We start from the raw sequence: 26,371 nt of genomic DNA, 5'->3' as shown, positions 1-26,371 counted from the left end.
CCTGGCCAACATGGTAAGACCCCGTTCTCTACTAAAAATACAAAAATTAACGGGGCATGGTGGTGCATGCCTGTAATCCGAGATACTTGGGAAGCTGAGGCAGAATTGCTTGAACCAGGAGGTGGAGGTTGCAGGAAGCCAAGATTGCACCACTGCACTCCAGTCTGGGCAACAGAGCAAGATTTTCTCAAAAATAATAAAAATAAAAATGTAGTGTTGTCTAAGCATACAATGTCTATAAAGTCTACAGCACAGTAACAACCTAGCCTTCACATTCACTTACCACTCATTGACTCACCTAGAGCAACTTGCAGTACTGTAAGCTCCATTCATGGTAAGTTCTCTGTGAGTCTATCATTTTTTCTTTTATACTGTATTTTTACTGTACCTTTTCTGTTTAGATATACTTAAAAACAATTACTTACCATGTGTTCCAACAGCCTACAGTATTCAGTACAGTAATATGCTATACAAGTTTGTAGCAAGGTGCTATAGGATATACCATACAGCCTAGGCATTCACACAACCCCCCCACCGCCAAAAAAAGAAAGAAAATCACCTAATAGCACTTTTCTCAGGACACTTCCCCATTGTTAAGCAACACATGACTGTAACAGAATTTTATTCAGCCTTTAAAAAGGATGGAAATTCTAATGGATTAGAACATGAAACCTTAAAAATATGTTAAGCAAAATAAACCACAAAATAAACTACAAGAAGACCAAAACTTAAGTTTTCTCATATAAGGTACCTGGACTAGTAAAATTCATACAGAGTGGTGCTTGTCAAGAGGCTGGAGTGAGGAATAAGGTTTTAAAAGGTATAGACTTGGTTTCATAAGTTGAAAAGACTTCTAGATAGTCGTTGCACAATGTGAATGACTTAACAGTACTGAACTATATACACTTTAACATGGTTAAGATGTTAGATTTTATGTTATCTGTATTCTACAAGAATACTTTTTTTAAAACGTAGGTCCCAATGCTAAATCAGAGTAGATTTCTGTGTGAAGTCTTTCCCCATCTGCTTTATATATACATTCTTTATCTGGTGTGAACTTTCTGGTGCTGAATGAGATGAGAATTTTGGTTAAAGACTCTCCCACATTCACTGCACTGATAAGGTCTCTCTCCAGTGTGAATTCTCCGATGTTTAATGAGGCTGGAGTTGTATCTAAAGACTTTCCCACATTCACTGCACTCATAAGGCTTTTCTCCAGTATGAACTCTCTGATGACTAATGAGTGTGGAGCTGTCCATAAAAAATTTCCCACATTTGCTGCATTTGTAAGTTCTTTCCCTAGTGTGAACTTTTTGGTGCCGAATGAGGTGGGAATTTTGGCTAAAAACTCTCCCACACTCAGTGCATTCAAAAGACCTTTCTCCAAAGTGATTTCTCCGATGTCTAATATGATTTGAGTTGTGCCTAAAGAATTTCCCACATTCACTACACTCATAAGGCCTTTCACCAGTGTGAATTCTCTGATGTGTATCAAGTGTGGAGCGACATCTAAAGGATTTTCCACAAATGCTGCATTCAAAAGGTCTTTCTCCAGTGTGAACTCTCTGATGACTCTTCAGTGTACAGCTGTCCACAAAGAATTTGCCACATTCACTGCATTCATAAGGCCTCTCTCCAGAGTGAACTCTCTGATGTCTATTCAGTGTGAAGCAATACCTAAAGAATTTCCCACATTTGCTGCATTCATAAGGCTTTTCTCCAGTGTGAACTCTCTGATGAATAATGAGTGTGGAAGTGTCCATAAAGAACTTCCCACATGCACTACACTCATAAGGCTTTTCTCCAGTGTGAACTTTCTGATGTCTAATGAGTGTGGAACGGTATCTAAAGAATTTCCCACATTCGTTGCATTCATAAGGTTTTTCTCCAGTATGAACTCTCTGGTGAATAATGAGTGTGCAGCTGTCCATAAAGAATTTCCCACATTCACAGCAATAAAAAGGCCTTTCTCCAGTGTGAACTTTCTGATGTCTAATGAGTGCTGAACTGTACATAAAGTATTTCCCACATTCATTGCATCCATAAGGCCGTTCTCCAGTATGAATTTTCTGGTGACCAACAAGGTGAGCCTGTGTAAGGAAGGCCTTCCCACATTCACTACACACATAAGGCCTTGGCCTGGTGTGAATCCTCTGGTGCTGAAGTAGGTGAGACTTTCTAAGGAAAGCTTTCCCACATTCACTGCACTCGTAAGGCCTTTCTCCAGTGTGAATTTTCTGGTGTTGAACAACATTATATTTGAGGCTGAAGGCTTTTCCACATTCACTACACTTATAAGGCCTTTCTCCAGTATGATTTCGCTGATGTTTAATAAGGTCGGAGTTGTACCTAAACAATTTGCCACATTCACTGCACTCATAAGGCCTTTCCTCTATGTGGATTTTCTGGTGCTCAAACAGTGTATGTTGGTGGCAAAAGTCTTTCCCACATTGGCTGCAGCTGTAATCCTTCTGTCCACTTTGAAAGGCCTCCACACCATGAGTGTTCCTGTGTGGCTTCCACTCACTGTGAAGAGCCTGTTGTTGAAGATCTGAATCACCAGTAAAATCCTTGCCACCCTGCATGCATGTGAGGTTCCTCTTTGCCAGGTGAACACTGTCATTCACAAACGAAGGCCTCCCTTCATCACTTCTGGTGAGCTTCTCTCTAAGATGCTCCTTTTGGTGCAGGTAAAGCTCGGCTGTACGCTTGGGGTGTGTTCCATCATGCTCAGCCAGGTGTAGAATGTCCTTCAGAAGTGAGCTACATGTCTCACAAGACTGGGCCTTCTGGGTGGACAAAGCTGGCTTTAGAGTTGTGACCTGTGACATTCCTACAGAAACACATTGCTTGGAAGGTGCCTCCTCATCCTTGGCTCCATGCCAACAACCTAAAACAGAAATGCTCATGAAGTGCATGTTGACTTTGGAGGGAAAAGGCAGCCCCGTAACAAATGTCTGTCAGACCAACTCACAAATAAGCACGGGATTGGTGACAGGCATAGGACACTAAAGCCAGTGAGAGGAAAGCCTACTGGGCAGAACCGGGCCTGACAGAAACCCATAACGAAAGAGTCCTGATGATGGGGAACAACATAGGGAGTGGTACAGTGCAGAGCATAGAAGTGGAGTCCCCAAGTTACTCCTCAGTAAATGGCTTTCAACAGGCCATAGCTGCTGGTGAACAATGTGTAGAAGACTGTGTCCAGACCTAGAGAGATCTGATGTGACAGTAGAGCTGGTGTTCAGGGACTGCTGAAGTATATACATCCAGACCTCCCAACACCTTAAGTACAGGTCATATGTTGAGGGCACTACAAAGGGAACAGTAAAAGGGAACAGATGGCTGGGTGCGGTGGCTCACACCTATAATCCCAGAACTTTGGGAGGCCAAGGCGGGCGGAGCAGCTGAGGTCGGAGGCTCGAGACCAGCCTGATCAACATGGAGAAACACCGTCTCTACTAAAAATACAAAATTAGCCAGGTGTGGTGGCGCATGCCTGTAATCTCAGCTATTTGGGATGCTGAGGCAGGAGAATCGCTTCAGCCCGGGAGGCGGAGGTTGCACTGAGTCAAGATCGCGTGCACCATTGCACTCCAGCCTGGGCGACAAGAGCAAAACTCCATCTCAAAAAAAAAAAAAAGGAACAGGTGAGAGGTGGAGGCCAGGAGGTAGGGTCAGAGGTGGGAGCCAGGAGATGAAAGTCAAAAGAGAAATCACAATAGGGAAGAAAAGAGAGACATGTGGTGTGGCCACTGGCAGGGGCATCAAACTGGATTGATTCCCAGTGTGATGTGAACCCAGCCCTGTCATCACATCCCTTCCGAGCTCCCACCCACCAGGGCCAAGTCCTTTTAAGCATCTCTTGCCTTCAATGGAGTAATGTCCACTCTGTCAGGCACCCAGGGACCTCTACCTTGCTCAAGGTGAGCAACTATCTAGGTGTGGCGTTAGCCAAGCTAGGGGAAAGACAGGGAAAGGGAGGGTTTCGACAGCATGTACACAGCAATAAACCCAGGACATGCTGCATTCTTGTTACCAGAACTTCTAGTGGAAAGTCCTGCAGAAATAAGCCCACAGTCCTCACAAGCAGTGACGAGGTAGGTCCCTGAAATTCCTGACACAGGGTATCCCTATGTCAGCAAGAAGAATGGAGAAAGCCTTGCACAGAGAAAAGTGTCATGCATTTGGACAGAGTAAACTAACTAGAGAGAGGCAAGGTCATTAGGATATTCTTGAGAAACCTGAGGACTTCTGACTTTTGAGCCTTATCTTATAAGGCTTCAGAGTGACAAGAGCTAAGCTTCTTAAGGAAAATTGATACAGATCACACAGCCCAGCTGTGGCTGCCACAACACATATGCGAGGAAACCAGGAGAGGATGCAGCATCCATGACCTGGTGTGAGACAGAGCTGCCAAGGAAAAAAGTGAAAAAACATTGCCCAGCACAAGACACTGACGTAGGTGTCAGGGCCTTACCTACTGATGACAAAAGTGCAAAGTTCTCCAGCATCACATCGCTGTGCAGGTGTCTCTGAACGTCATTAAGAATTCCCCACTCCTCCTGGGAGAAATGTATGGCCACGTCCTCAAAAACCATACAATCCTGCCAAAATTATGACAGTTTAGTCTGTGAGCAACATTTTTTTTTTTTTTTTTTTTTTTTTTGAGATGGAGTCTCACTCTGTCGCCATGCTGGAGTGCAGTGGTGTGATCTCGGCTCACTGCAAGCTCCGCCTCCTGGGTTCAAGTGATTCTCCTGCCTCAGCCTCCTGAGTAGCTGGGATTACAGGCACGTGCCACCATGCCTAATTTTTGTATTTTTAGTAGAGACGGGGTTTCACCATGTTGTTCAGGCTGGTCTAGAACTCCTGACCTCGTGAACTGCCTGCCTTGGCCTCCCAAAGTGCTGGGATTACAGGCATGAGCCACCACGCCCGGCCCACGAGCAACTTCTTATTCTGTTTCCTTAGATCTGTATTTATCTACTTGAAATCTAAGAATTAGAGGACCAAAATAACAACCAGCGTTTTAACATTTCTCTTATAATCCAGATCCCATAGTCTGAACTGCCTCCTATCTAACAGTCACACATGATTCTTTCTCCTGCCCTAAATCAACACAAGGCTTGTACCACAAAAGCAGGGATAGTCCCTATACCCCAAGGCTGCCAAAATCATGCAAACTACCCAGTCTTAAGCTCTTCACTCTCCGCTGCATGCCTTTCCAGCCAAAACCCCAATAGAGCCACTGATGTATGCTCTCCCTTCAACTGTGCATCTGCCACCTGACCAAATCCGCTATTTCTTCTGTGGCTTTATGCGGTGTGGCATGCCCCCTGCACTCAGGAAATGAAAGGAATAAAAATCATTTCATCCAGGTATGATTTCTCACCAATAAAAAAAAAATTATTTTAATGTCATTGGCTTTTCTGTAATCACTCACTCTTGTTCATAGATTGAAATCCTGTGGGTACAATCACTGATACACTTCCTTCTCCAGGACCTTCAGTGCTCCTCACCACACCCACACACATCCACCCCCTGCTAGCCTCCACCCACTTCTGAAGGAGGAAGAGACACTAGGTCTTTGTGGCACCTGTACCTGCTCTGCCCTCATTGCCACTGATCACTGACTCCAGTATAGAACAAAGAAGGGTGGGGGGAAGAGACTGAAAAGCACCATCAAAACCTGGCACATGGCCGGGCATGGTGGCTCATGCCTGTAATTCCAGCACTTTGGGAGGCCGAGGCAGGGGGATCACAAGGTCAGGAGTTCAAGACCAGCCTGGCCAAGATGGTAAAACCCCATCTCTACTAAAAATACAAAAATTAGCCGGGCATGGTGGCAGGCACCTGTAATCCCAGCTACTCGGGAGGCTGAGGCAGAGTATTGCTTGAACCTGGGAGGCAGAGGTTGCAGTGAGCCAAGATCGTGCCACTGCACTCCATCCTGGGCAACAGAGCTAGACTCCGTCTCAAAAAATAAAACAAAACAAAACAAAAAAAAACACCTGGCACATGGGGGCCTACATTTCTTTTGTCACTTAATTTCCCTAGAGTCACCCAGATCTTGCCTCTCAGATAACCAAACTTGGACTCACCCTCCTCCCTTAAGTGCCCAGTGCCAGAGGTGGAACCATCTATTCATGCTCCTCCACTCAGGCTTTGGATGGCACCTCCCTCATGTATCCAACACCCCCACTCTTGCAACACTAACAACCACCACAGCCCAACTGGGAGTATTTCCATGGCGTGCTACCATGCCAGTCTGCACATGAAATCCTGCAGTGCATGACAAATGCAACCAGAATCCTATTTGCCCCTAGAATGACCAGAATGCAATGTTTAGGAAACATTGCTTTGAAGGTCTCCCAACCCAATCCTGTTTGTTGCTTTGACCTCAGCCTTCCAAACCCACATATTCTTGCACACCTCCTTTGAGTTCCAGATCTTGGCTGTCTCCCCCTTCTACATGTATATGCTGTCCCATAAGCAGTCACGACTTTCTCTATCCCCCAACTCTAATCCAAAGCCCAGATACACTGACCTCCCCAATGTCATCCCCACCCCAGGACTAGCAATGTTTCTAGCTGATCCCATCTTCTGCCAAAATAGTCTCAGAGTTCGCATGAAACTACCCAGGTACAACCAAGACCTGCCACAAAACCCTGTTGAGTCCATAACAGGGTACTAAGCCCCTCCCAGACCTCACTACCATCTCACCTCTTTTGTGGAGATGCCTCACCATCCAACTTATGTGCACTCTCCCCCTCAAAAGCCTTTCTTATTTTCCAAAGGCCATCCCCAACATAAACACACAAATACACACACACGTATCCTCAGTCCATCCACTCCCTCATCTGTCTTTGTGATGCCCAGCAACCCCATCCAGGTGCCCAATAGAAAGATCCAGTTCTCAACCTCTTCCTTCCCCTTCCTTCTCCCTAACAGCATTGCCTCTAGAATCTAAAGATGTCTATTCCTAAATCTGACCCACAGATTTACCATGGTGTACACACCGGCTATCATGTAGTAGATGTCTCCATCCTGAACACCATTCCTGTGTGTTCAACTGCCAGCCTGGCACCTCTACTAGAGTCTCTGGAACATTTTTGACTTAGCCCAAACCTGGTTCTTCATATGCTCTATTAAACTCCCTCTACTACAAAATTTACCACATCTTAGTTGCTGGAACATCCAACCTTCTCAACAAGGCCGAAACAATGGGGCCATTCCTGACTCCCTCTTGCATCCTACCTCCTGAGCTTCCTCGCTCTGTACATCAAAAAATGTGAGCAGCTCTAGATCAAAACCTACAGAAGCCACCCACCCCTCCCACCTCCACAGCCGCCACTTGTGTCCAGCCACCACCAACCTCCAATGGACTGTGGCAGGAATTATCACCCAGGTATCCTTGGTTCTTCCCTAACCCTCACTCTGTCCTCCATTCTGAAGGCAGAGGAAGCCTCTTAGAATCTAGGTCAAATCTGGCTGGGTACAGTGGCTCAGGCCTGTAATTCCAGCACTTTGGGAGGCCGAGGCAGGCAGATCATGAGGTCATGAGATCGAGACCATCCTTGCTAACACGGTGAAACCCTGTCTCTACTAAAAAACACAAAAAAAGTTAGCCGGGCGTGATGGCAGGTGCCTGTAATCCCAGCTACTCGGGAGGCTGAGGCAGGAGAATGGCGTGAATCCAAGAGGCGGAGCTTGCAGTGAGCCGAGTTCATGCCACTGCACTCCAGCCTGGGCAATGGAGCAAGACTCCATCTCAAAAAAAAAAAAAAAAAAAGAATCTAGGTCAAATCACCTCTTTTTTCTTTCTCAAACCTTCCCTAGCTACTACCCCCCTCAGATTAAAGACCTAGAACCACCGGGCACGGTGGCTCACACCTGTAATCCCAGCACTTTGGGAGGCTGAGGCAGGCAGATCGCTTGAGGCCAGGAGTTCGAGACTAGCCTGGCCAACATGGTGAAATCCTGTCTCTACTAAAAATACAAAAATTAGCTGGGTATGTTGGCTCATGCCTGTAATCCCAGCTACTTGGAAGGCTGAGGCAGGAGAATTGCTCGAACCTGGGAGACAGAGGTTGCAATGATCCGAGATCACATCAATGCTCTCCTGCCTGGGTGATAGAGCGAGATTCTGTCTAAAAAAATAACAAGGCCAGGTGTGGTGGCTCAAGCCTGTAATCCCGGCACTTTGGGAGGGCCGAGGCAGGCGGATCACAAGGTCAAGAGATTGAGACCATCCTGGCCAACATGGTGAAACCCCATCTCTACTAAAAATACAAAAATTAGCCGGGCGTGGTGGCGGTGCCTGTAATCCCAGCTACTCGGGAGGCTGAGGCAGGAGAATAGTTTGAACCCGGGAGGCAGAGGTTGTGGTGAGCCGAGATTGCGCCACTGCACTCCAGCCTGGTGACAGAGCGAGATTCTGTCTCAAAAACAAAACAAAACAAAACAAAACAAAAACCTAGACAACCTCAGGCTGCCATTCCATGCCTGATCGCTGCATGCCCTGACCTCCTGCCCTGCTGCTGTGCTCCTTATCCTTGCCAGCTAGAACATTAAGCTACAGTTCTCTAAGCATCCCATCTAAGTCTCACCACCAAGCATTTGAACATTCTGGATCCTGTGTTTAAGATGCCCTGCCAAATCTCAAACCATCAGTTGTGAGAACTAGAACCACTCTGTACAACCAGGGACTGAGTTTAGAACCCAGGTCTGGTGGAACTACAGGCTCTCCTTGGACCCAAGGGAGACAGGAAAAGGTGAACAGTCTCAGGATAACACCATTCCCTATATCACCATGCTGAAACCATCTGAGATGGGTGAAAGCTGGAAACACTCTCCACTCACCTGCCCAGCATCCATAAGCATTGCTGCCACTGCTATGAACCCTGTGGGAAGAGGCAGGCCATGAGGATTAAGACAGCATTGCAGCATCCTACAGGCTGACTGTACAACCACCTCTGGCCCTGCAACTACAGCAAAGTTATCTGCGGCTACATAGTAAGTCCTCAGGGTTCAGTATCTTGATGAGGACTGAACTTCCTTAAGTCTAGTTGCCCTTATGTGTAAAATAGAGATTAAAAGGATTGCCAACTAATAGGGCTTATATTGGCATCAAACATAAGTAGTATACACTATGTATCAGCAATTTCTTTCTACTGGATTAAATATTTTGTACATGTTATCAGCACAAATGACATGGAAGGGTTTTGAAATTTTGGGTGTGTATTTTTCCCACTTCTTACAGTGTTAAGGAAATGTGATACATAAAACTTTCCATTGCAAGCAAATAGAAAAATTAACATTCAGCCGGGCACGGTGGCTCACACCTCTAATCCCAGCACTTTGGGAGGCCGAGGTGGGCGGATCACGAGGTCCAGAGATCAAGACCATCCTGGTCAACCATGGTGAAACCCTGTCTCTATCGAAAATAAAAAAAATTAGATGGGCATGGTGGTGCATGCCTGTAATCCCAGCTACTTGGGAGGCTGAGGTAGGAGAATCGCTTGAACCCGGGAGGCAGAGGTTGCAGTGAGCCGAGACCGCGCCACTGCACTCCAGCCTGGCGACAGAGCGAGACTCCGTCTCAAAAAAAAAGAAAAGAGAAAAATGAACATTCGACAACTATTAAGTGAATAAATTTTACTATTGGTTACGTTCATTTCTAACTGTCGACCTATGTGTACATATTTAGAAGGATACTGATTCATTAGTGGTTAAATAAATGTTTTATACATTCGGCCGGGCGCGGTGGCTCATGCCTGTAATCCCAGCACTTTGGGAGGCTGAGGCGGGCAGATCATGAGGTCAGGAGATAGAGACCATACTGGCTAACACGGTGAAACCCTGTCTCTACTAAAAATATAAACAATTAGCCGGGAGTGGTGGCGGGCACCTGTAGTCCCAGCTACTCGGGAGGCTGAGGCAGGAGAATTGCTTGAACCTGGGAGGCGGAGCTTGCAGTGAGCCGAGATCGCGCCACTGCACTCCAAACTGGGCGATGGAGCGAGACTCTGTCTCAAAAAAAAAAAAATGTTTTATACATTCATAAATAAATAAGTTGTAGGGAGGGGATAAGCAAGCAGGTCAGTTACTGGTCCCATCAGCAACCAGGCCTGCCTCCTACAAATTCAGTTGCTGGAAGCTTGCTGGAGGCCCTTGACTAGATGTGCGAAAGCCCTACCCCCATCTGGACCCAATTTCCCCAGTAGTCTGGATGACCTTCCTATTGTTCCACAGAGTGGGGCTGGGGGGGCTGCTGGGTCCGCAGGTGCAGAAATCTAAACCACCTCACACCTCAGTCTCCAGCGTAGGCCAGTTCCTTAACCCATTCAGAACTCCGTTTTTGCAGATATGAGCCAGAATCCTTCCTATGACAGGTCTGCGCCTTTCTAAAGGGAGCGTCAGGCTTATGGACCCACCCATGATCCGCCCTCCAAAATGCAACTCGTAATCCTCTCTGAAACCTGCTCCCTAAGCTGACTTCTCCAACTCCATTCTTTCAGATTTTCAGGCCAAAACAAAATCCATGGAATGGACTCTTCACTACCCTCACTGCTACATATTTGATGCAACAGGAAATCCTGCGACTCTATCTCTGAGATCCATCCAGAATCTCATCACACTTTCCCTCTACTGCAACCCCTCTGGCCCATCCCTACCATAACTCAAGGGGTCTCCTCAGCGGTCCCCTTGTCCTGGTTTAACATCCTGTTTTTCCCAACTGTAAACGTCTACCTCTGGGCATAACCCTTTCTGCACAGCCCTCTACGGCTTTCAGCGGCTCCGCTGGCCTCCCAGGCGAGACTCCGCCTCACCTTCAGCTCCGTGGAGACAAAAACGCTCGGGCTCGCCAGTGCCGCCCTCTCCGCAGCGCCTCTAAGCCTCGCACGTGCAGGTCCCTGACAGGAGCTCCCCCGCCTCATAGCACCGCGGACACCGGTACCCCACACAAGAACGCCCCTCTCTTTGGGACACAGGGGCCTGACCTGCAGGGCCCCTCCTCGGGGCTTCGGCACTCGGAGGAGGGGTCGGACGGGGCGCCCTGGGACGCGGCACCCACCTCAGTCAGGTTCATCGGCGCAGCCTCCGCCAGCACAGCCAGGGAAGAGCGGGGCGGGAGCGGCAGTGACCTGGACGCTGACAGAGGCACCAACGCCTGCAACCGATTCAGCCGAGCCTCACTCTAGCCTCTGTACAACGGGGAAACCTTTTCTCGCGTTTTTCCGCTCTTTCACCTCATTCTCGACTCAGCCTGCAGGTGAACAGATCCCAACGCAGCCATATTGACAACCCCATGGGACGTTGCAGGAAGTCCCGCCCACACTATTGCGAACCCACGTAGACGCCTCTCCGCTAGGCCTTCATTGGCTACACTCGCTGCTTGTGTCCGTCGCTGTGTCTTTTGGGTAATGTAGTTCCCAGGCCGCTGCCTGCCCCGCCTCTGAACTTAAGTTTAACTAAGTTTAACTCGCGTTCAGGATGAAAGCCAGGAGGATCCTCCAGAGGTGTTGAGAAATGCAGTTGCGGGGCTCCAAGGACGTGGAGGGGCTTCACTGGCTTTTAAACGGCAAGCATCCAGATTTTCCCGGAAGGCAGTCTAGAACAAGTCAGAGAAATGTTTCAGAGACCTGTCCTTTCAGATTCTGTAAAGCACAGCAAGTTCCCAAAGGACGAACATCCGAAGGAACATGGCCAACCATAAAGAACTGGTCTTCCATACATAGCGGTCAGCTCTTTTGTGCTTGCCAAATACACACGGAACGAAGCTCTGGAGACTGTTTTACGTGCTCTGCTGGGCACATTGAAAAGACCCAGACATCGCATGATGGGGAGTTTGAGGAGGAATATCTTTCCTTTCTGAATAATCAGTTATTGTCTTTCAGCCTACCCAGCAACACTTTATTCACGATACTTATTACCTTATATCTGAGATATTTTCTACTTATTTTAAGAAACTGAAACCTAACTGAAAAGGAAAAGCGACTTATCTACCATTATCTGCCAGAATAGTGTGGCCTTCCACCAGTCAAAGCCCTTGTGCTTTCAAGCACCTACCCCTGAGATAAAGGTTTAGGAATGCATGATCTCATCTCATTACTGAAAAGTGATTTATCATTTCGCCTGAAATTGTATCAACAGTGTCTGCACAGGGAGTTGAAATTGTCTCTGAATAACTCTTGTGAAAGGCTATTACTGAAACTATTAATGATGATTATGTAGATATCCAAAGAAAGTGGCAAAAATAGTTATAGAGAAACATATTTGTGATAGGAGGGAAAAAGCTAAGGTTGTCCTGGAACCTTGGACACACTCAAGTTTGGTGTCCAAAATCTGATTCTTTTTCAAACTTGAAAACATTGTGCATTAACAGCTTGAAGGGAGAGGTAAAGACTATACATTAAAAGAGTTACCAGAAAAGTAAAACTATAATAGGGAAACTGTGCTGTCATATTTATTACTCTAACATGTTTGATGAACACTCGTTAGATGCCAGGTACAATACTAAGTGCATGGGACACATCAGGAATAGGGTTGCTAGCTGTCGGTAATCCTATAAGACATGTAAGACATATTTAATGAATTAGTCCTCAGTCCTGTATTCACCTTGTCAGGTCACTTTAAATGTCCTGTATTCAGCTTTTTACAATAAATTACAAAACCTCAGAGGTTAGAGCTATTTTTCTACCACTATAATTGTAAATTAAATCACTTAGCCGCTATGTTAGCTGAAAATCGTACCCCCACAAATAAAGGTATGGACATAGTCTTGTGATCTCTCCTGCAGAATTGATGAGGGAAAAATAAAATGGAGCACTGAGATATTCAGTAAAGGAGAAGACTGTTTTTTGGCCAACGTCTTGAAATTTGGTTTATCAAATTACAAAAATAAGGAAGGAAGGAGAGAGAAAGAAGGAAAGGAAAGGAAAAGAAAAGAAAAACCACCCAACTGAAGGTCTGGAAGAGTTAAAGCTGTTCGGGAGTGCCAGCTACATGGAAGCTAAGACGGGAGGATTACTTGAGTTCATAAGTTCAAAACCAGTTTGGGCAATATAGTGAGATCCCCGTCTCTGAAAAAATTGAAAATTAAAAACATGTTAATCATTTACCAACAATACATCCCTACCATCTTACAATTCTATTTCTAGATATTTACCAAGAGAAACTAAACAAACTTTTTTTTTCTTTTTTTTGAGATAGAGTCTCTCTCTGTTGCCCAGGCTGGAGTGCAATGGCGTGATCTCGGCTCACCACAACCTCTGCCTCCCAGGTTCAGGCGATTCTCCTGCCTCAGCCTCCTGAATAGCTGGGATTACAGGCATGGCCACCACGCCTGGCTGATTTTTGTACTTTTAGTAGAGACGGGGTTTCCCCATGTTGGCCAGGCTGGTCTTGAACTCCTGGCCTCAGGTGATCCACCTGCCTCAGCCTCCCAAAGTGCTGGGATTACAGGCATGAGCCACCTCGCCTGGCCCAAACATCCATCTAATACTTGCTGACAGGCCACATATCTTTGAATATATATATATATGGAGAGAGAGAGAGAGAGAGTCTCGCTCTGTTGCCCAGGCTGGAGTGCAGTCACACGATCTCAGCTCACTGCAACCTCTGCTTCCTGGGTTCAAGCAATTCTCCTGCCTCAGCCTCCTGAGAGCTGGGACTACAGGTGTGCACCATCACGCCTGGCTAATTTTTGTATTTTTAGTAGAGACAGGGTTTCACCATGTTGGCCAGGCTGGTCTTGAACTCCTGACCTCATGATCCGCCCTCCTTGGCCTGCTAAAGTGCTGGGATTTGGCATGAGGCGTAAGCCACCATGCCCAGCCCTTTTAATATATTTTATTAGATGTTTCACTACCTTTTGAAATTCCACTTTCATGTAACGAGCAGCTGTATGGTGACAATGGCCCAGGAGGCTCTGCACAGTGAGAGGGCATTCCCTCCTTATGTCCCCAAAAGGACCTCATCTTGTTCAATGTTCTGATGTGTTTCCACTCATTCCTGTTCCTCACACTTCATCACCCCACCACTTGTAAACAACGATTCTAAAGGTCTGTTGTGTGTTTTTGTATTTACAAGTATTTTACAAAGAGGAGCACTGTTATTTTTTGTGTAGTTTAATTGTACTGTTCTACAGACTTCTCTCTCCCTTTCTTGGTACTCGAAATGTGTATTTAATATGTATATATACTCCTGTGTCGAAGTCTACTTAAATGCTAGTAACTGCCCTGTTGTACTTTAGTGTGGACATTCAGTCTTCTACTTCACTCATAGATGTCTTTGGTCCTCCTCGTACACTTAATGCTACAACATATTGTCTCCATGTCCCTGCTGCCTTGAACAGTATTGTGAGAAAACTTCTCTCACATAAGAATTTATGGACTTGACTGAGAGATATACCAGAAACAGGCTTTCTGTGTCACATGATAATCTAGAAAATCATTTTTTTACGGTACCTGAGCAGATTGCTTTATGAAACTGCTACAGTCTTTGACTCTTCCATGAAATATACATGATTGCAGCTACATCACCCCATATTTCTTTCCATAGTATAGTAATTTATAGAACTTAAAGTAACATGCAATAATATCTAATTTGCATTTCTCTAACACCAACGAGTTTGAATATCCATTCATATTCTTGATAACCACCTGATTTTTCTCTCGTTTGTTGTATGCTCGTGCTTTAGTTCATTTCTAAGATCTCTGACTTTATTCCTTTAAGAAGAATCTGAAACTTTGGCTGGGCACAGTGGCTCATGCCTGTAATCCCAGTACTTTGAAAGGTGGAGGTAGGAGGATCATTTGAGTCTAGGAGTTTGAGACCTGCCTGGGCAGTATAGTGAGATCCCCGTCTCTACCAAAAAGTTAAAAATTAGCCAAGCATGGTAGTGCGCACTTGTAGTCCCAGCTACTGGGGAGGCTTCAGTGGGAGGATTGCTTGAACCTGAGAGGTGGAGGCTGCTGTGAGTGAAGATCATGCCACTGCACTCCATCCTGGGTGAAAGAGACCCTGTCTCAAGAAAAAAGCAAAAAAATCTAAAACTCGCATGCCTAAAACCGTAAAACTGGGCACATTTAGATATTTTAAATGTCTTCTCTGAGTCCCTGAACTCACTCAATTTTGACTCATAATCTTTATGAATAGAAAGCTTGAAATTTAGTTGTAATTATATTGTTTTTTCATGTAACATTTGTGCACTCTGAGATCAAAGAAAGACTTATCAGAGGGCAAATTCTGAGATCGTTTTGTAGGTCTCACTCCAAAATTGTTTCTTTTCCATTTTCTATTTCTTACTCCCTGTTGACCTTTGTTAATTTTAATTTTTTCTGACCTGTGTAGCTTAGTTGGAGGATAATATGAGATGGTGCTTATGAATGCTCCTAACTCCGGGCATGTCACATCATAGGTATTAAATATAAATAAAGTTTTCTCCTCTGTTCTTTCTGTATTATTGTATCTTCATTTCTTTTTCTTCTCTCTCCTTTTCTTTAAACTCCCAGTTTTGCTTGTTTTTTCCCCATGCTCTACCTTTAATCTGTGGGAGACAAAAATTCTAAACATCCCATTCTCAATTGCAAAATAAACTTTCAAAATCCCCCAGAGATTGCACAACCTAATCCACCATGTGAAACACCTGAGCACTCCTCCTAGGGCGCTGAGGTTAGGCCTAAATACCCTACTGCGCCCACTTGAGCCATCTACTGCCTGCAAGCGCCATCTGCTGGTCTAGTGGCTGGCCCACAGAGCCCACTGCAACCACTGCTAATGAGCACAGCAAGTGCGACCCAGAAGAGTTTCTCACCACTGCCACCACCATCACGGATGCCACACCAGCAGCCCAGGGGCTCAAGAGTGCACTCACATGCTTGGTACACTGCTATCACAACCAGCATCTAAGAAAGCCAACCAGAGGCCCAAGAATCAGCCTGCCTAGAACTGCCAACGCAGGTACCAACATTCAGCACCACAAAGCACGAGGATAAACATACGTAGCTCACCATCAGTACTGCTGAAGCCTGAAGATAAGCTCATCTGGCATTCTGTTCCCAGCACAACTTTACCAAAACCTCCACTAATAACTAACAGTGTGTACCCTAACACACTTGAGAAAACCACTTGAACTGTTGAAAGCCAAGGAAATCATAAAAAAAAACTTTACTGCTGGGTGCACTCAGAAGTAAAGCTAAAGTGCCCTACTCAACCAAAACCATTGATACATCTTCAAAACCCCCACAAACAAAAGTAAATTCAAAAATAGAGAAATAAACTATTTTTTTAATTTTTTTAAGATGGAGTGGCCGGGCATGGTGGTTCATGCCTGTAATCCCAGCACTTTGGGAGGCCGAGGCGGGCGGATCACGAGGTCAGGAGACTGAGACCATCCTGGTTAACACAGTGAAACCCCTTCTCTACTAAAAATACAAAAACTTAGCTGGGCGAGGTGGCGGGCACCTGTAGTCCCAGCTACTTGGGAGGCTGAGGCAGGAGAATGGCGTGAACCCGGGAGGCGGAGCTTGCAGTGAGCCGAGATAGCGCCACTGCACTCCAGCCTGGGCGACAGAGCGAGACTCCGTCTCGGAAAAAAAAAAAAAAAAAAAAAAAAATGGAGTTTCGCTCTTGTTGCCCAGGCTGTAGCGCAATGGCACGTTCTTGGCTCACCACAATCTCCACCTCCTGGGCTCAAATGATTCTCCTGCCTCAGCCTCCTGAGTAGCTGGGATTACAGGTGCCTGCCACCATGCCCAGCTAATTTTTGTATTTTTAGTAGAGACAGGGTTTCACTGTGTTAGCCAGGATGGTCTCGATCTCCTGACATCATGATCCACCTGCCTCGGACTCCCAAAGTGCTGGGATTACAGGCGTGAGCCACTGTGCCCGGCCCAAGACTGAGTAATTTTTAAAGTAAAAAGGTTTAATTAACTCTGTTAGTTAAACACAACCTATACACAACCCTCTTGTTTCACAGTGGAAGAACCCTGTCAGTTGCAGAGGACAGATTTATTAATTCACCAGGCACGACATGACACACTTCAACAGAACAAAAAAGCACTCATTTAGCTTGAAACAAGGAAGATGTTCCAACACACAGGTGATGGGGCAGCACAGGCTATGTAGGCTTTTTATCTTTAGGGAAGGCTCAAGGCCCATCCCTATGTAGATGATGCAACTATGGTTTGAAATTTATAGTCCAGGGAGGCTACAGGAATTCATAAAATCATTGATTTACTTGGTCTGACATTGACCTTGGCTACAGGAGGTACACAAGTCCTTAGGTCTTTGGAATTCCTGTAATACCCCACCCCACACAGCCATAGTTACTGGGACATTTGTGAGTGCTCCTTTAGAGAAGACTCATCCACTCTACTGCAGTCTCTCCCATGTCCTGTTAATCCAACCACTATTTATTATAGAATATGGCTTCCGGCCAGGTGCAGTGGCTCACGCCTCTAATCCTGGCACTTTGGGAGGCCGAGGTGGGAAGGTCACGAGGTCAGGAGTTCGAGACTAGCCTGGCCAATATAATATGATGAAACCCCATCTCTAATAAAAATACAAAAATTTGCCGGCGGGACATGGTGGCATGCACCTATAGTCCCAGCTACTCAGAAGGCTGAGGCAGAATTGCTTGAACCCAGGAAGTGAGGTTGCAGTGAGCTGAGATCATCCCACTGCACACCAGCCTGGAGCAAGACTACGTCTCAAAAAAAAAAAAAAAAAAAAAGAAAAGAATATGGCTTCCATCTGGCTTTAAAGGTCAACAGCCAGGAACATATACCTAGATAGTGTTTTACTTCAGGACCCATAGCTTCCAGCAGTTCACAAGAAACAGCTATCCCTCATCAATGCAGGGAAAATATGGGAAATATGGGTAGGGATACCCAGTGCATACTGTTGCCCAGTGCCTTAAACATCAAGGCAACTGTTTTCTCCTCAAATTGTACTCTTCTGAATACAAATAATCTTTGTACTCCGGGCTTGAGATTTTGTGCAGAAGTCCTTCAGACTTTCCCAGGAGGCTTCTCATGGCAATGCAAATTGGTCCAAATCTGCATACAAGCTGATCTTTTGCTTCCTACTACTCCCTCTGGAGCTCACAAAGTAAAGGTCCCACAAAAAACCATTCATGCTTTCATTCTAGCAGAGACCAATTCTGTTCAAAACCCACTGCATACGGTGACTAGATTTCCAAGAGTTAATGTAGGTTAAACAATGTGACCTTTATTATCACAAAACCAACCAGGGTATGTGTGTGCATTAGGGGTGAGAAGGAGTTCACAGTGTGGGTGACTGGCAGGTTGGAAAATTCCATCCCAAGTGTCATGATGACACAGGATACTTTCAGTGCCATTTCACCAGCCAGAAACCTCCATGGCCGAAGCACTTCTGCCCAGACATCACTTGGCCTGCTGGGCTCACTCCACTAACTCAGTCCAACAGGCTGTGCTTGGCTAATGCTACCGGCCGGATCCTGTGCCCACCATGGCTCTGTGCTTGGCCTACAGCTGGTCCAGGCGTGCTGCAACCGGCTTCTGCCTTGGAAGCTGGTATCTGGACAAGGGGGACATGGCAGCGCCCAAAAACTCAGACGCCAGCAACCACAGAGCCCCAAGGGGTGTTACAGCTTTTGCTCAGGGAATCCCAAGGTCTGAGCCCCAAGGAAGCATTACAGCTCATTTGTGTTACAGCTCGTCCATTCCCACCATCCACACACTTCAGTGAATGGGGGTGTGTCACAGCTTGTTTGGTCCTGCCACCCTGCTCCAGCCCACGGCTCATGGGCTGGCCTGGCCCTGCTGCCGCTGTTTCCTGTCACATGGGGTGGCTGCCTGGGGCTGGTGGAAGGCAGGAGGGCTACAGTGTTACAGCTCCTTTTACACCTGCCATTTGGCAGTTTCCGAGTTCTTGTCCCATGACCAAGAAGAATGACATTATGTGGACACCAGAGAGTGAGCAAGGCAGGGAACTTTATTGAGTGGCAGAAAAGCTCTCAACAAGAGGGGACCTGAAAGTGGGCAGCCCAATGTGTAGCTGGGCCCAGGGTTTTTATGGGCTCAGAATGGGGACTGCGTACTGATTGGTCCATGGGTGGGCCTGGAAAAAGCACCATTTGATTGGCTAAAAGGCATTGAGGAAATTCTCACTCCAGTCATGGACTCTACTTGGAACTGGCAGCTCAATTTTCAGGCTTTAAACTGTTGTTGGCTTGAAGTTTGGATTTCACCAGGGACCTGTGCTTAGTCTGCCTAGCAATTTATCTGCCTCCTACCACTATCAATGAGATAACCAATACTTTCCCCTGGAGAAAGGAAATTTCTGCAATCTGCCCGCCAAAGCCAGTCCATGTCTTCTGTCCAAGGCTGATGTCTATGCCCTAATCAGTCATAGGAGAGGGGGTGAAGACTCCAAAGTGTTCAAGTGACTAGTGAATTCTTCAGCTAGAGAACACAGCATGCTGCCATAACTGCATTTTAATGTGACTAAAATGCTACACACCATGGCTCTTTGCCAGTTGGTAGAAAAGAGATGACTTTTTTAAATAGGTGCTGGCAGGGGCATAACTCTGGCAAAGGCCCCAATCAAGTTGCAAAGTGCAACACAGTTCACAAAATCTTCCCATATATCTGGCAGTATAGACAATATCCCTAGTGTGGATGTTTAGATGCAGGAGACTCAACTGCTGGCTCTCTCCCTAAAAAGCTAATCTCCAAAGCATTGCTCTACCGAGTTAATTATGTTAACAGGGAAAGATGACATTGCCTTCACTTCTACTTTTCTCTAGGGTGAACTTGCTGGCACGAAATGAGGTTACACTAATGGCTAAAGACTTTCCAACATTCACTAGATTCATAATACCTTTCTGGGTTCTTCTGATAGCAAGAAACAAGCCAATGTCACTTGGATACACAAAATCAGAACTATTTATTACCTATAGCTAAGAATGAGAGAATTTGGGTAGGGTCCCACAGAGGGTTGCATCTGAGACAGAGTAACAGCAACCTGAGGCTGCAGGGGACAACTTAGGTAAGGTAAGGGAATTGCATTAGCTATGTTTTCCATGTTCCCCATGGATTGGTTAATTTGAATAATTTGGGCTGGAATACAGCAGTCTGGAGTGTGAAAGCCCACTAGTCTTGTCCTCAAAACTGAGTCTCACACACACACCTAAAATGTGTGGTACTGACATATGACCAATAAAATAGAGAATCCACATATAAACCATGGCAATATATGGACAAATGATTTTGACAAGTGTGCTAAGACTACTCAACAGAGGAAAGATGCTCTTTTCAACAAATGGTGCTTGGAAAACTGGATAGCCACATAAAGTGGACTTTTGCCTTAAACCATATGCAAAAATGAACCCCAAGTAGATTAAATATCTAAATGTAGCCAGGCACAGTGCATTACAACTCCTGCCTGTAATCTCAGCAGTTTGGGAGGCCGAGGGAGGGGGATCACTTAAGGCCAGAAGTTTAAGACCAGCCTGGCCAACATGGCAAAACCCCATCTCTACTAAAAATATAAAAATTAGCCGGGCGTGGTGGCGGGTGCCTCTAGTGGGTGATGGCTCGAACCCAGGAGGTGGAGGTTACAGTGAGCTGAGATTCCACTACTGCACTCCAGCCTGGGTGACAGAGCAAGACTCTGTCTCCAAAAGAAAAAAAAAAAAAAGACCTAAATGTAAGACCTACAAATATAAAATTCTTAGAATAAAACATAGGGAAAATGCTTGGCATTGGATTTGATACTAATTTTTTTTATATATAACATCAAAAGCCCAGGTAACAGAAGTAAAAATAGATAAAATGGACTACAGTCATCCCTTGGTGTCCATGGGGCACTGATTCCAGGACCCCTTGTGGATACCAAAATCATATGATGCTCAAGAGGTCCCTCACATAAAAAGGATAGTGTTTGCATATAATCTACACACATCTTCCTATATAGATTATCACTAGGTTATTTATAACTTCTAATACAATGTAAATGCTATGTAAATATTTATTATACTATATGGTTTAGGGAATAATGACAAGAAAAAATTTTCATGTTTAGTACAGATGCAACTACCCTTTTTGTTTTCCAAATATTTTTGACTAATGATCAGTGCAATCCATGGATGCTCCAAATACTTTTGATCTATGGTTGCTTTGATCCGTGAATACAGAACCCACAGACAGAGAGAGTCAACAGTATATCAAAATTTAAAATTTCATCAAAGGACACAATCAACAGAGCAAAAAGCAACCTATGGACTGGGAGGTAATATGTAAAAAGCATATATCTGGTAAGGAGTTAATATCCAGAATGTATAAAGAACTTCTACAACTCAACAACAAAAAGCAAATAGTCCCATTAAAAATGGAAAAAAAGACTTGAATATTTTTCCAGATACATGAATGCCTAACAAGCACATGAAAAGATCTTCAACATCATTAATCATTCACAAAATAAAAATGAAAGACACTATAGATTCCACCTCACATCCAACAGGATAGCTGCTATCCAAAACAAAAGGCACTACAAAAAACCCCAAAAACAGAAATAGAAAATGAACAATGTTGGTGAGGATGTATATAGATTGCAATCCTTGTGCACTGCTGGTGGGAACGTAAAATGGCACAGGTACTATGGAAAAAATTTTCCCAAAAATATTAAAAATAGAAATCCTGGCCAGGCGCAGTGGCTCACACCCGTAATCCCAGCACTTTGAGAGGCCAATGCAGGCGGATCACAAGGTCAGGAGATCAGGACCATCCTGGCTAACACAGTGAAACCCCGTCTCTACTAAAAATACAAAAAAATTAGCCAGGCGTGGTGGCAGGCACCTGTAGTCCCAGCTATTCGGGAGGGTGAGGCAGGAGAATGGCATGAACCCAGGAGGCGGAGCTTGCAATGAGCCGAGATCACACCACTGCACTCCAGCCTGGGTGACAGAGCAAGACTCTGTCTCGCAAAAAAAAAAAAAAAAGAAATCCTATATGATCCAGCACCACCATTTCTGAGTATATACCCTACAAGAATTCAAAGTAGAATCTTGAATAGACACTTGTACACTCATCTTCATAGCAGCATTATTTCAATAGGCAAAAGGTGGAAGTAGCCCAAGCATCCACTAACAGATGAATGGATAAATAAATGTGGTATATAAATATCATAGAATATTATTTCACCTAAAAAGGAAGGATATTCTGACACATTATACAATGTGGGTGAACCGTGAAGACCTTATCCTAAGTGAAATAAGCCAGTCTCAACAGATAAATACTGTATGAATCCACTTATATGAGGTACCAATAGATATCAAATTCATAGATACAGAGTATAGAAACATAGTTGAGACATTTCTGGGGAAGTAGGGAAGGGGAATGAGTTGTTGTTAATGGGTACAGCATTTTACTTTTTTTGTAAGAGGAAAAATGTTCTGGAGATTAGTTGCATAAAAATGTGGAATTTATATAACATTACTACCCAATTACAATAGTCAATGGTAAACTTTCTCCATTGTGAAATCTCTGATGTTTAATGAGGTTGGAGTTTTAGCTAAAGAATTCCCCACATTCATGGAGCACACAAGCCTCTCTTCGCTGTGGATTTTCTGGTGATGAACCAGGTGAGACTTTCTAATAAAGGCCTTCTGGCATTTGCTGCACTTATAAGGTCTTTCTCCACTGTGGATTTTCTGGTGCTCAACAAGTATATGCTTGTGGCTAAATGCTTTCCCACACTCTCTGCACTCATAAGGCCTTTCTCCGGTGTGATTTCTCCAATGTTTAATGAGGTTGGAGTTGTAACGAAAGAATTTCCCGCATTCGCTGCACTCATAAGGCCTTTCTCCTGTGTGGACTCTCTGGTGTCTGATGAGTCTGCAGTGGTACCTAAATGATTTCCCACATTCACTGCATTTATAAGGCCTTTCTCCAGTATGATTTCTCCAATGTTTAACGAGGCTGGAGTTGTACCTAAACAATTCCCCACATACACTGCACTCATAAGGCCTTTCTCCAGTGTGAATTCTCTGATGTCTAATAAGTGTGGAGATATACCTAAAAAATTTCCCACAATCATTGCACTTATAAGGTCTTTCTCCGGTGTGAACTCTCTGATGTTTAATGAGTGTGGAGCTGTCCATAAAGAATTTCCCACATTCCCTGCACTCATACGGCCTCTCTCCGGTGTGAACTCTCTGATGTCTAACAAATGTGGAGCTGTACCGAAAGAATTTCCCACATGTGTTGCACTCATAAGGCCTTTCTCCAGTGTGAACTCGCTTATGTCTCATGAGTCGGTAGTTGTACATAAAGGATTTTCCACATTCTCTGCACTCGTAAGTCCTTTCACTAGTGTGAACTGTCAGATGTTTCATGAAATTGGCACTGTACTTAAAGAATTTCCCACATTTGTTACATTCATAAGACCTTTCTCCTGTGTGGATTTTCTGGTGCTCAACAAATGAATAGCTGCAGGTGAAGGTTTTCCCACATTCACTACATTTGTAATCATTTTGTCCAGTCTGAAAGGCTTCTCTGTCCTCTGTGTCCCTGTATGGCTTCCAGTCACTTTGAGAGCCCTGGTGCTGGAGAAGGCATGAGGTGGCTGGTAAGTCCTTCCAGCCCTCCATGCATGTGAAGATCTCCTCTGCCATGTGAACTCTGTGGTCCTTCCCACATGAAGGTATCCAATCATCCCCTCTGGAAAGATTTTCTCCAATTTGCTGTTTTGGGTGCTGAAAAAGCTCTGCCTCACAAATATATATGTCTTGTTCAGGATGAATTCCATTGTGCTCAACCAGGCACAGAATGTCTTTGAAGGGTGGGCCACATGTCTCACTAGGGTGGACCTTCTGGCTGGACAGACAGGGCTTTGAAGTTGTAACCTCTGACACTCCTACAGAAAAACCTTGCTGTGAAGGTGCCTCCTCATCCTCAGCTCCATGCCAAGAACCTGTCAGAACAAAATGCTGGAGAAGTGCATGTTGACTCTGGTGGGAGGAAGCAGCTCCATCACAAGTATGTGTCAGGCACAGACACAAATAAGGCCATGGGATTGGGGACATCATGGACATTAAGGCCGGTGAGAGGAGGGTCCACTATGCAGGGCTGGGCCTGGCAAGGCCCCATAATGGGACAGCCCTGATGATGGTAAGCATACAAGGGAGGGGTATGGTACAGAGAGAGAAGGCAGGGTCTCCAACTCACTCCTCTGAAAACAGCCACCAACAGGCCATGGTTGCTGGAGACTGGCAAGCAGTGTGTAGAAGGTTCTCTCCAAACCCAGAGAGATCAGACTGTGACCGAGGAGCTCGTGTTCAGGGATACATGCAGACCTCACACCATGTTAAATACAGGCCATGCGTTGGCAGGCATTCAAAGGGAGCAGTGGAAAAGAATGGGTGAAGGGTGGTGGCCCCAGAAGTACAGACTATGGGGCACTGGAGGTGCAGGGGCCAGGAATCATACTAGAAATGATAACGGGGAAGAAAAGGTAGAAATCTGTGGCCAGTGGCCCTGGCAACAAACAATGGTGAACACAGGACAGGTTCCCAGGGTGATTTGACCCCAGCTGTGACATCAACCCTTTTCCCAACTCCCAGGCACCAGGGCCATGTCCCTGAGCCTCTAATGCCATTGTTGAAGCAATATTCACCCTCTCAGGTGCCTAGGGCCCTCTCTAGGGGAAAGAAAGAGAAAAAGAGTAAAGAGCACATGCCCAGAGAGATCAAGCCCACGGCATCCCACATTCTATAATCAGAAGAACTTCACAGAAGAGTCCTGCGTCCTGCACAGTCAACTGAGCAGTCCCCAAAATTAGCGATCAGAGCAGTGCCTGAAATTCCGAGCACAGGAAGGCACCAAGAAATATCAGCAAGAGAAAGGGGACAACAGAACACAGGTCTCATGTGTTTGGACAGAGTAACCTGACCAGGGACAGACAAGGCTGGTGGGATCTCTATGCCAAATTCAACATTTCTGGCTTCTGAGCCCTTTCTTGTAAGCCTCAGAGCAGCAGGGACAGGGATGCTAGGAAACAGGGGGTACAGAACACACAGCCCAGCCCTGCCTCCCACAGCATATACGCCAAGAAACAGGGAAAAGAAGCAGCACCCACAGTCTCACTGTGGGAAACGCAGAGCTGCCTTTGGGTAAAAAGGGGTAACACAGCCCAACCCGGGATACTGGGCAAGTGTGAGGGCCTTACCTAGTGAGGACAAAAGGGCCAAATTCTCCAGCATCACATCGCGGTACAGCAATCTCTGAGCCTCATCAAGGTGCCCCCACTCCTCCTGGGAGAAATATATGGCCACGTCCTCAAAGACCACACGGCCCTGCCAAATTGGGAAAGATGAATACATGAGCAGCTTCTTTTCAAGCTGTATTTACTTAAGTTCTCTATTTTCTACTTATATTTACCACCCATTAAACACAGGGCCAAACTAACAGCCAAATGTGTTTCCATCTCCCCTATCACCCTGGGCACAAATTCTCAAACCAAGCCAATATTTTCCCGTGCTCTAAATCAACCCAGGGCCAGGTACTGCAAAACTAGGGACAGTCCCAATAGCCCAGGTGTCCTGGAATTATTTAAACTAGCCAAACTATCCTGACGCCCAGCCCTGCCTTGCTTTCCCTTGCAAACCCCAATAGCATCTGTGGACTAAACTAAACTTTCCCCTCACTCCAATTTTCCTCCTGACCAAATCTGGTGCCTCACCATGTGGCCCTGTGTTATGTGGTATGTACCCTCCTTGGAGAAATGCAAGGAATAAATATCTTCTTTCAGTCATTGGCCTGTCCCCAGCATCAATCACTCACATCCATAAATTAAAGCCCAATGGGTAAAATGACTGCTACATTTCTCTCTCCAGGATCTCATCGCTGTCCCCTACACCTCCATTCCTTGCTCAATCTCTTCCACACCCTCCCAATGTGGAAGAGAAACCACATCCAGGTAGCATGAGTGACTTTTTTCTCCCCATTTCCATTGGCTACCGTGTCCAGCACACAGAGAAAACAGGTGAAGGACAAGGTGGAAAAGCGCCCTCTAGGATGTGGGCCTCCCACAGGGGGATCCATCCTCTCCTGCCAGCCAGTTTGCGTGGAGTCACCCATATCTTGCCTCCCAAGACAACCAAACTCAGACTCATCCTCCTCCCTTGAGCTACCAGGGCTAGGGCCTGGGGCCCTCCATTCACACTCCTCCTGCCTGCACATCATTCTTTGGACAGCACTCCAATCCCATGTCTCATACCTCCACTCCTGTCAATTCCACAGACACCTCTCAGCCCACACCACAGGCATTTCCTTCACCTCCTAACAGGCCACTCTGCACACGGAAAGCAGGTGGTGCA

General features: G+C 45.7%; 2 protein-coding genes across 5 annotated transcripts in view; both read right to left on the bottom strand.

Moving 5' to 3' along the window:
* Nucleotides 1-605: 605 nt before the first annotated feature.
* Nucleotides 606-25,351, bottom strand: ZNF17 (zinc finger protein 17). The gene is made up of 4 exons (XM_032171325.2): nucleotides 25,222-25,351; nucleotides 11,081-11,617; nucleotides 4,481-4,607; nucleotides 606-2,890 (listed from the first exon to the last, which is right to left on the bottom strand). The coding sequence occupies exons 2-4, from the start codon at nucleotides 11,093-11,095 to the stop codon at nucleotides 1,044-1,046; spliced, it is 1,989 nt and encodes a 662-aa protein (XP_032027216.1). The 5' UTR covers nucleotides 11,096-11,617; nucleotides 25,222-25,351; the 3' UTR covers nucleotides 606-1,043.
* The window catches only part of ZNF548 (zinc finger protein 548), a 12,639-nt gene continuing 5,234 nt past the window's right edge, over nucleotides 18,967-26,371 (bottom strand). For all 4 annotated transcript variants that reach the window (XM_032171326.2, XM_032171327.2, XM_058425057.1 and 1 more), the window contains 2 exons: nucleotides 25,222-25,348; nucleotides 18,967-23,967 (listed from right to left, as the gene is read on the bottom strand). In XM_032171326.2, coding sequence (XP_032027217.1) covers nucleotides 22,508-23,967; nucleotides 25,222-25,348 — 1,587 coding nt within the window. In that variant the 3' untranslated portion in view covers nucleotides 18,967-22,507. The remainder of the gene's footprint in view (nucleotides 23,968-25,221; nucleotides 25,349-26,371) is intronic.

This window comes from Hylobates moloch, unplaced genomic scaffold (assembly GCF_009828535.3).
Source record: "Hylobates moloch isolate HMO894 unplaced genomic scaffold, HMol_V3 SCAFFOLD_12, whole genome shotgun sequence".
In the NCBI taxonomy this organism is placed as follows: Eukaryota; Metazoa; Chordata; class Mammalia; order Primates; family Hylobatidae; genus Hylobates; species Hylobates moloch.
Note: the sequence above shows the minus strand (reverse complement) of the source record. Positions and strands in the feature narration are given on the sequence as shown.